This window comes from Dryas octopetala, chromosome 4 (genome assembly GCF_963921425.1).
Source record: "Dryas octopetala chromosome 4, drDryOcto1.1, whole genome shotgun sequence".
Classification (NCBI taxonomy): Eukaryota; Viridiplantae; Streptophyta; class Magnoliopsida; order Rosales; family Rosaceae; genus Dryas; species Dryas octopetala.
This window is the reverse complement of record NC_141369.1, coordinates 9,290,267-9,300,583: the sequence shown is the minus strand read 5'-3', so window position 1 is coordinate 9,300,583 and position 10,317 is coordinate 9,290,267. Positions and strand designations below refer to the sequence as shown.

At 35.5% G+C, this 10,317-nt stretch overlaps 2 protein-coding genes across 2 annotated transcripts; one reads left to right on the top strand and one right to left on the bottom strand.

Annotated features, from left to right (window-relative positions):
- The first annotated feature begins 35 nt into the window (after window positions 1-35).
- Window positions 36-3,977, top strand: SGA2 (ASF1 like histone chaperone). The gene is made up of 3 exons (XM_086241471.1): window positions 36-384; window positions 2,827-2,942; window positions 3,044-3,977. Exons 1-3 carry the CDS (start codon window positions 276-278, stop codon window positions 3,428-3,430), a joined length of 612 nt encoding a protein of 203 aa, XP_086097597.1. The 5' UTR covers window positions 36-275; the 3' UTR covers window positions 3,431-3,977.
- Window positions 3,978-5,031: 1,054 nt separating this feature from the next.
- LOC147286587 (stress response protein) lies at window positions 5,032-9,869 on the bottom strand. The gene is made up of 6 exons (XM_086239407.1): window positions 9,545-9,869; window positions 9,325-9,375; window positions 6,307-6,554; window positions 5,582-5,707; window positions 5,429-5,482; window positions 5,032-5,339 (listed from the first exon to the last, which is right to left on the bottom strand). Exons 1-6 carry the CDS (start codon window positions 9,717-9,719, stop codon window positions 5,280-5,282), a joined length of 714 nt encoding a protein of 237 aa, XP_086095533.1. The 5' UTR covers window positions 9,720-9,869; the 3' UTR covers window positions 5,032-5,279.
- Between the last annotated feature and the right edge of the window lie 448 nt (window positions 9,870-10,317).

The following is a 10,317-nucleotide window of genomic DNA, read 5'->3' as shown; positions in this document are numbered from 1 at the left end:
CCCCAAAATTCCAAATAGACAATCAATCCCTCTCCGCTGTCGCCCAAGCAAGCCCTAAAACCCAAAACAAAACACCCAAAAAAAAAAAAAGACTGTCTGAAATTTTGAGTTTGTGATTTCTGTTGGCTGGGGCTTGCTTTCATTTCGATGAAGGTTCTGGAACCTACTACTAGGGTTTCAATCCGTTCGTACACGAAGCTCTGTGCTCGCACAGCCACAACAGTGTTGTTGTTCTTCATCACCTGCTCATCCTCCTTGGCTTCTTCGTTTCTACAATGAGCGCGGTGAACATCACTAACGTCACGGTGCTCGACAATCCGGCTCTGTTTCTCACCCCCTTCCAGTTCGAGATTTCATACGAGTGCTTGACCCCTCTCAAAGACGGTACCTTTTTGTTTTTTCCAATTTTTCTCGTGTTTTTGTTTTCGGTTTCGTTTTGGTTTTTGGTATTCTGGGTCGAGTTCCGATTAGGGTTTTGATGTTGGGTTCATGAGAATGATACAAAAGGGAAAAGAAGGAACGATACGGAAATGATAGATGTAATGCTGTTCTTCTAGTATGTTGTGAGCTAGAAAAATGAATTGTTATGGTCAAGAATTTACTTTAAGGTTTCGGAATGGAAGTGAAACTTATAGATGGATTTTTGAGATTTTATTAATTATATAGCTGTGGAACATTGTAGATTTCTTTTTTTGGTACATAATATTGAACATTTCATAGTGTCTTGTAAAATGTGGTAGATTTGGGTGCTTATTACAAATAGAAAATTGACAATCAGAAAAAGCTGTAGCAGTAGAGATGTGGGTTGCTGAAGGATATCAACTCTATTTGGTAAGTAATTGTGAATTAGCGGCTTAGCTAATTCAAGATTGCAGAAAATATATGTAATGTCTCTGCATTTCAAGAATGCAGAAAATATATTTGTATGGCTAAATAGAAAGAAAATAAAAATTAAAAAAACAAATTTATTACATCTTTTGTATTGTGGGTAATTGGTGTCTTGGCAAGTGAAATTATTAAGAGGTAACTGCTGATTCTATGGGAGAATGGTGGTTCTTGTCTATGATTACTCCATAGACTCTTACTGGTGTTGGGATCCACTCACTGGAAAATTTTATATTTCTTATCTTTGTTATGTTGCTTTTGTTCGTTAGTGATGGATTTCTGAGATCATTGTGCATGCGCTGTCAATTTGAAAATGTCAACTGCATCATAACCGTTACGAGATCATGCACCTTTTGTTGGTTCAAGCTTACCTGACATTTCTCATCAACGGGAAACAAAAGAAAAAAATTAAAATGGCTTACCTGATTGACAAAGTTCTTGATTTTAATCATATAGTACTTATGCAATGGTGTGGTAGGCTCTACATTTCCAGCTTTTAGTTTATCAGATATCACTAATCACGTGGTTCCACTTTTTAATTAAAATCTAACTACCATATAAATGTGTTGACTTGGGCCATCTAAAGAACGCAGACAATCTTATTCTTTCCTAGATTTTAATCAAGCTTTACATTATGTATATTGTTACTGATGATATTTGTATGTTCTGGTCCTCTCACACTACATTACATGAGTTGGAGATTGCTCATATCTTGTATACTCTTTTTAAAGTTTCTAGCTTTTAGGATAAATTTAGGGTAGCAGTGTAGGAAGTTTAGTTTCAAGGGAAGTTGGAAACTTGGGAGAGTAATATCTATCTTTAGAAGACTATGGATGTATAATGCATAACAGTTTTAGAGAATGTGGGATGTTGGAGAGGCCAAGGAGGGAGAGAGCTCAAATGTACTGTTAGTTTGCTATAGTATAATAGTACATAGGCACTGATTCCTTATTTTGAAACTTATGAGACCAAATCATTTATTCTGATTCTACTTTTGAAGGGCTTTCCTTTTCTGCCTAATTTGGTCATTTTAATTTCATTGTCTTTGTTGTGCCCCATCCCAACCCCTCACAACCTTGTTTTTCCCCTTGGTTCTTTGGCTTTTAGGTGTGATAAAAACTAGTTGGTGTGTGTGCAATTAAATACCACCTAAAGGTGAATGGGTTTTGGCACAGGAATAAATTTAATTGCAAATAATTGATGTATATAGTTGCCCATGCTCCAGTAGATTCACTGGACGTTTAGTTGAGGTACTTCAGCTGGTGGTAGAATACTATTTAATATTTTAGTCACATAGACTGGTATTATAGCACCTGGATGGGGTTCTTCAGCTGGTGAATGGTGATAGATTATTGGCATAGATTATGCACAGGTCTACATAGCACCCTTAAGAGCAAACCACTAAGGCATCTGTCAAAGAGTTTGAAAATGTAGTTATGTGAATAACACAATTTCAGAGCTGTAAGATTAAGAACTTTCTAATTTGATGAGATAAATTTGATTGGCAGAACTTTATTTAACCCACCAACTTGAAAACATGGAATCATCTTTTTTGGGCAAGGAAGTGGACTCATTTTGAGGACTACAGACATGTAAATAGTTATGTATATTTGCTTGTTAACTTTTTCATCTTATTTTTGCACCAGTTCTTTAAATGTTAAGGCACTCATTACTAGTTATATCCCATTTAATAAAATAAATTAAAGAGTGTAAATTAAATATAAGGACTTTTAGGTTCATTATGGATTCCAGGTTGTTGAGTCATCCCCTCACTGGTGTTGGTGGGTGTTTGTATGAGATTTGAATGGCATTGGGAGCTGAGTTTTGCATAAGTGAGATTGCACAAGTGGCACCAATTTGCACATATTTTTGCTGTTCTGGTGTACTTAAAGTGATGCCTTATATAATTGAAAATGTAATCAGTTTGTCATCCCAATACAGATTTGGAATGGAAGCTCATCTATGTGGGATCTGCTGAGGATGAGACTTATGACCAACTATTGGAGAGTGTACTTGTTGGGCCTGTCAATGTTGGAAACTATCGTTTTGTACTACAGGCAAAGCTTTCACCGAATCATTGTACTGTTTCTTTATATCTGACCCACATGATGGATTTGAATATGAATCATCTCTATCTAATTTTTTGGACATTTTGCAGGCAGATCCTCCTGACCCATCCAAGATTCGGGAGGAAGACATTATTGGTGTGACAGTGCTTCTGTTGACCTGCTCTTATCTTGGTCAGGAGTTTATCCGAGTGGGATACTATGTTAACAATGATTATGATGATGAGCAGCTGCGAGAAGAGCCTCCACCAAAGGTCTTAATTGATAGGGTTCAAAGAAACATTTTGTCTGATAAACCTAGGGTCACAAAGTTCCCCATCAATTTCCACCCGGAGAATAGTGAGAGTGGAGAACAAGCCCCTCCAGCCGATCACCCTAATGAGGCAGATGGAAATGAAGAACTGCTTGTTGCACCTGTAAATCCTTCTGAAGAACTGCTTGTTGCACCTGTAAATCCTTTAGAGCAGCAGCAACCTTAAGTTTTGAACTCACAGGAACAGCTTCCAATTCCTTTTTTGACTATCAATATTCTCATTCGAGGAGAACGTTATGCATAGCATTTCAGTGTTCCTTTGCCAAAAAGTTGAAGGCATTATACCAATGCTGATCCTTTCCAAGGGGTGTGAGCTATGAAGCTTCCAACTTAAGCCCTGGAGCTATGGTAGCATCGGTTCAGGAAGCCATGATGATGACTTTCGGTTGTTGGAAATCTGTTTCATTCGGCTTCTAATTTTGTGCTCTAACTGGAATTCCCAAACTTGTGATAATAGGACAAATTTTCATTTTATTAGCTTTGTGAATGTTTTGCTTAATCAAGGGAACTGGAGCTTAAAGTGCTGCCCCGCAAAGGTGGTTTGGTTGATATCCAGCTGCAGTGTAGAATGAATAATGAATTGGTGTCTATTATTATGGTAATTGGTAGTATTAGTGCTGCTACTAATCCTCCATTAAGAAACTATCTATTGTGTAGCTGTTTATGTTATGATTATTTCATAATCTCAACTGATACCAAGTAATGCTTTTTCAGGTTCCCTGTTGTCACTTGATAGTGTTAACTAGTTAACCCAAACAAGCACTGATTCAAGGATGTAACTGAACAACCCGCAGCTGCATATTGTGGCTTGTGGATGCACAGATTCAAGGAAATGGTACATAAGTTGCGTTGTAATATTTATGGTGGCTATTATCAAACATCCATTTCCTTTACGTTCTAAGTTTCTCATACTTAATGAGCGAATTGCACATTTGTTAACCACAACAAAATAAAAGCCACACACTAATATGATAGGCTTAGGGGGTAACAAGAGATGGACATATTTGCATTCTGGACCATTGTAAGTAGGACTGAGCCAAAAGAATGGGCAAATGACCTTTTTGATTCCTCTAGTGTGGCACTTGTTTCAATTGTGTCCTTTTTGTTTCAATCAAGTCCTTGTGCTTTAGATTTTGTTACAATCAAATGCAAAATTGAAATTGTCCAGATTTTAGATAGAATTTTTCATATAAAATCACGTGCAATGTTAGCCTTTACGAGTTTAAGAGCAAAACGGTCATAAATTTGTATAATTGCAGTCCCGCATTGATGATAAATTTGGATAAAATTTTAATTTTAGATTTGATTGCAATAAAATGTAAAATATAAGGACTTGATGAAAAAATTGAAACGGGGATCATGTGAACAAAAAAAATATGTAAACCAGCAACTAATTATTGCATTCTTACCTTAAAAACAAATTCACATTCTTACCAATTAGGACTAATTAAATGATTCATTAGCCACCAATTATTAGTTTAGTGGTATATTTCCATTTTTTTAGAAGAGATTCAAATTCAAATTCACCCTTCCACAAAAATAAAATATCCATTCACGACTTTCTTTTCTTCATCTTTTGGGGAACATAAAATTTTTACATTTTTTTTCCTGGTGGAATCTATAGCAATTCTCGGGTAAGATCAAAATCTTTTTGCTGTTTCTACTAGATAAATATGCATGTTTAGTCTATAGAATAGCATAGCCGTAGTGAATTAGTAGTCTCTAAACTGTAAGGAATGCAAAATCTGATTGTCTTCATTTTCTAAATAGCAAAAACCTTGGAAGTTGGATTTGGATGCCAAAATATTCTTTGCTTCATAAAAGGATAAAATTCCATATTAAAGCCCAAATTTGGCAGGAACAAAACAGAGGAAAGAAAAGTATTATCAAGTGATCATTTAGCCACTTCAATCAAAAGTGATGAAAACCTTAAAGATGCTGTCATTAGTACAAGCAAGAAAATTCTTCATTTCCTTTCTTGCAGTTGTATTCTCTCGCGGGTAACACTCAGTTCTCTATTTGCGCCCTCTCTTGGCTGGCCTCCCTTTGGATTTCTTAGAATCATATCTCTGTCTCTGCATATTGCAACATGCATCGCTAGTTAATGGACTTTTACCTTCAGATCTTAAATACATGCAATTATTAAGATATATGATGTCTTTACCTTCTTTTTTGGCATCTTCTTATCTTGAGTTTTACTTTTCTTTCTCGGCAAACCCTGAAATAAATAGCAGAGATGGGTTAGTTTCTTACATGGACTCGTGATCCTCAAACTTCTGGTTGATCTTTGAGGGGTCCAAGTATAAAGCAGACCAACCTGTGAAGAAGCTAGAATTCGAGCATAGAAAGCAGGAGTATCTACTTCTTCATCAATTTTCCCGTGACTGTTCAATATGGTCTTCAGCCTACCGTCATCCAATAATTTTTCAGACCGCGCATGTCTCTACAAAAATAAAAAAAATATAATTAGCCAAGTGAAAGGCCTTGATTCCACATAAAAATTCTTGCACTTTTTTCCTTCAATTAATTGGCAGCTAGAACATAATAAAGCCATATATGTTGCTTACATACACCACTAGTAGTAGTTTTTTTTTTTATGAGAAACAAAATTTTAATTAAACAAAACATAATTACAAAATATAAAGATAGTTATAACTATGTTGCATTTCTGTTGATGTGGTTCTCTTTTTGGAGGTAAAAACTAAAATGCTAGTAAAAATGGTTATATTTATTAAGGGCAAATAAGGAAAAGAGGAATTTATGTGTCAAAGCAAAAATGACTAAAGTGTAAGTAGTGTACATGTGGTAGAAGGAGAAGGAAAAATGTAATAGAGAAGACAGCTAGCATTCCTCATCTACATAACAAGGAAAAAGAAAATAAACAATCCAATACAATTAAACTTCCATTTTTTCTTTCTTTTTTTTTATATATATATTTTGACAAAAGTTGCATTGCATCTTAATAAGAAACACTTGAGATAAGAAACAGGAAATGATAATTTAATTCCTATTAAAGAGATATAACTATGCCGCACTTCTTACCTTTGATTTCAGATGAGCCCTCAAAGTCTCCTCATTCAAACAGACAATTCTAGGGCATATCCTGCACTTAAAAGCTGATTTGCATTTCACGATACAGGCTGGGAAATCTACCGGTAATGATTCCTCATCGGCCATGATGGTAGATTGTTTCTCTAGAAATTCTGAACCACTTTTACCAGGCAATAAATTGTCCATAAGAGTTTGTCCTTCATTTCCAGTTTCAGCATCATCTTCGCTTATTGGCATACCTGACATGAAAAAATGGTGTCATACATCCAGGAATGCATTCTTCCCAAGTATGGTGTCATACATCCATGAAAATAAGTTGTGTTATGAAAAAAAATTTCCAAATGTTTCATTCAATAGGATAACAGTTTCTTGCATGATTCCATAATTCCACAAATGATCAGATGTAAAATTAGAGAATTCCAGTAACACCTTCAATTTCAAACCTCCAGATCATATACCATTCTGCCATCCAATGTATTAATAACTATAATGGTCTAACTTTAACATTTGTATCACTAATTCACTGCAAACAGAAAAGTTTCATGATTGCAAGAACTGCAAATGATGTGTATGACTAGCATACAAATTGAAGAGCAAAATCAGGTAGATGTCCATTTAGATCCATGGTTCTGAGTCATGACCATCGTAATCACTATCAAAAAGAACATCCATTATGAGGAAGTATTTTTTATTATTATTTTTTTTTCACTTTTAAGATATTTAATAACATATCCAATTATGGGAAGTAATAACATAACCTCAGGCTCTACCATCAACCATTCCATTTCCAATGAGAGAGCACTTCCTTTCTATTTTCCTGTTTCTAATGCTACTGTCGTCTTTAGCTTTGAACTTATTATAATATTTGGACAAATGGTTATAATTAGATTTGCTCCATTATAATTAATCCCAAAATTATTCTGAAAAAGAAGGTGCAACGTTTTATAGATAGCTTCCTGAAGACAATAGTTGTGTAAGAATTTCATCCCACAACTCTCTGTAAGTTTTAGTTATCTGCAACATTAGATTTAATCCCTAATTTATCCTGAGAAGGAAGGTACAACCTTTTGGTAGCTTCCTGAAGACAATATTTGTTTGAGTTAAGTAAGAATTTGATCCCAGAATCCTCATTAAGTTGTATTCATCTGAACTAATCTTTCTCCACAAACTTCAAACTTCTATGAAAAATCTGAACTTATACTGCCACATAAGATATATAGCTTAGGACTTCTTCCAAAACTGTGAATTCCCCATGCTACCATAATGGTATATAGATTCATCAACTTGCTCAAAACAAGTCCCTTGACTCCTTTCTGTTATTTTAAGGACAGGCTTTAGTAACAAAAGGAGGAGAATAAGAGACCGATGAGGTAGCACATTTTCACACCTATAGCTTCAGCAAGCATGTTCCACTAATCAGATCCCAAGCTGGGCACAAAAACTATAATCTCAATCAACAATATATCAGTTTATCATACAACTTAGAAGAAAATAAAAGTGTATACAATTTTACTGCTCTTCCTCTCAAAAGAAAAAAAAGAAAAAGAAAAAGCCTTACTGCTCATCAAAGTTCAAACGAAACCATTATTCTCTTATCTGCACTTACAGCAACAGAATAAGGGAAGACAATTGTCAAGGTATCCCCACACCAAACATCATGTAAAAATAGAGCAGAAAATATAGGATAATCTCTCCTACAATCGCCTAGGAATTTCTTTCTTCCAAATAGTATAGCCTTCCATGCACTATATCATAAGGACTGCTAACAGGAAAATAATGTTAGGGATTTCATTAGCTTAAACCCCTCCTAATTCCTAAGATCCAATAAACACAGACGCACAAAACAATAGTGTTTAATGTCACCCCACTGAGAGGGCTATGTCCTTATGCTATGACAATTCCAATCAACTAATTAAAGAAAAAGCAGAAAAAGATTACAAGCAAGAACGAACAGGTTTTTGCTCACACTCGAAGATAATCTTTCTTACCTCCCAATGTTCTTAAAAGAGAACATCAAATACGCCCAAGCACTCAAGAACTCTCTAGAGGCACTTTTCTAGACACGTTCACACAATAAAACCCAATCCCTAATATCCCTATGTATAGTAATAGGACTATGGTTACAAAACTAGGGTAAAAAAAAACCAAAAACACCCTGCGCTAAAAGCTACCAAACAATTCGCTTGATCAACTCCAAATCTTTCTCTGTCTGCTCAACCTTGCTCAAGCGAGATGAATTCCACTAAAGTGAAATTGCACATAATACCAAATGCACAGAACCAATCACCCAATTGCGCCTCTAAACTCCATGAGAACCTCTTCCAAAAACCCCAGGAGCCTACGCATGTCAATTACCATATAAGATAATAGAAAGGGGAGCGGATTGCTCCATGCAATCCCCCCTCTAACATTTCAAGAAGCCTCTTGAAAGTAGTAGAGTTCCCATAAGTATGTTGTCACCATCAAATCTTTTAAGCAATGCAAAAAGGCATAACAAGATGTTGAGTGTTATGTGATTGGAACAAATGGTTCCAGATCAACTTTATGCCTTTCCCAACCAAGGGTCACATGTTTTTCATGCTTAACAATACATCATGTAATGCAACAGTAAAATTGGCATCTAAAATGAGAACACAGCAGGATACAAAAGTCTAGCCTCTTCTGGTTCTCCTATTTTTTACTATTGTTTTCTTTTTCATCTTTGTTTCAGAAGAGGGTAGTGCTAAAAGAAGATGAAGGCCAAAATTGACATGGGTAGAGCCGTAGAGGTAATTAGGAACCATATGGCAGTGTGTAACTTACTTAAGAGGATCATAATTCATGCAGCCAACCCAAAATAGTTGGAACAAGGCTTGTTGTTTCGAAAGCAATTAAGATCAACAAAAACAATTCCAAACCCATTTGAAAAAAAAAAAAAAAAATACATATATATATATGGTAACTGTATAGCTATGCAAATAACTCAAACTCCACTGAAAAAAATGCTTATTTTCTTTCAAACAAGCTTACCTGACAAGTCAATTTGAACCTCATTTGCTGAGCTATCCTCACTTTCATATCCTGGAAACCAAGAAAAGAACGAATAAAGCCAATTCGGCAATATTGATACATGCCCACATAAATAAAAATTTAAAAAAATTACATTAAATTAAAAATATATATAAATAAAAGAAAAATTAAGAGGGTAATGAGTAAATTGATGGTATGTTGAATAATGGTATGAACAAACCAGAGGATGTAGAGCAAGACTGAGCATCGTCGTTGAGTTGTTCTTCGACTTCGTCATTTTCCGAGGAGTCTTGTGTAGGTTCTGGTTCTACTTCAGAGTCTGAGGAGGATGAAGATGCATTCGAGGGACCGTCTCTGTCGCCATGCTCCATCTTATAGAATCGCCGCTTTATCATTTTGCTTTCAGAGTTTTAACTGTGTCTCTGTTCACCAATAGAGAGAGAGAGAGAGAGAGAGAGAGCAGAGTGAAGGCGGCTGAGGGAGGGAGGCGTTGAGGGGCAACGCCGCAACTGAGATTTTATTTCTTTTCTCTTTGAAAAGATGGATGTTTGGACGTGTGATTAACTAAAATACAGTGTTTGGTGTTAGAGAGTTTTATAAAATACACATGTCAACCTTCTATTTGGCCAACTAGATACTGAGGACAATTGGGTCAGTGTGTTTGGATACATAAATTTAACTAGATATTTCATTAAAAGTCAGAATTTGAGAAATGAAAATCTCTAATTCCTTTGTTTGGCCTCATTAATACGGAAATCTTAGAATTCTACGCAGAAATATTATGGAATTTGAAAGTCATAAATTCTGGCTTTAAATTCCACCTAAATGGGTGTCATTTTTAAATTCCATGACATTTGAGATTTTAAGAAAAAAGACCCACCCACCACAATCATCATCGAGACTTGGATTCTTTGCCAGTTTTCTTCCTACTAGACTATACCTGACTTTTGATCTCAGGCCTCTAATAATCATTTGTGACTTAAATTTTGCCAC

Coding starts and splice junctions, on each gene's coding strand:
- LOC147286587 (XM_086239407.1), bottom strand. CDS start 9,719: ATGATAAAGCGGCGATTCTATAAGATGGAGCATGGCGACAGAGACGGT. Junction 9,376..9,544: donor GTCTTGCTCTACATCCTCTG/GTTTGTTCATAC, acceptor CTTGGTTTCCAG/GATATGAAAGTGAGGATAGC. Junction 5,340..5,428: donor AGAAGATGCCAAAAAAGAAG/GTAAAGACATCA, acceptor TGCAATATGCAG/AGACAGAGATATGATTCTAA.
- SGA2 (XM_086241471.1), top strand. CDS start 276: ATGAGCGCGGTGAACATCACTAACGTCACGGTGCTCGACAATCCGGCT. Junction 385..2,826: donor CTTGACCCCTCTCAAAGACG/GTACCTTTTTGT, acceptor ATCCCAATACAG/ATTTGGAATGGAAGCTCATC. Junction 2,943..3,043: donor ACTATCGTTTTGTACTACAG/GCAAAGCTTTCA, acceptor GACATTTTGCAG/GCAGATCCTCCTGACCCATC.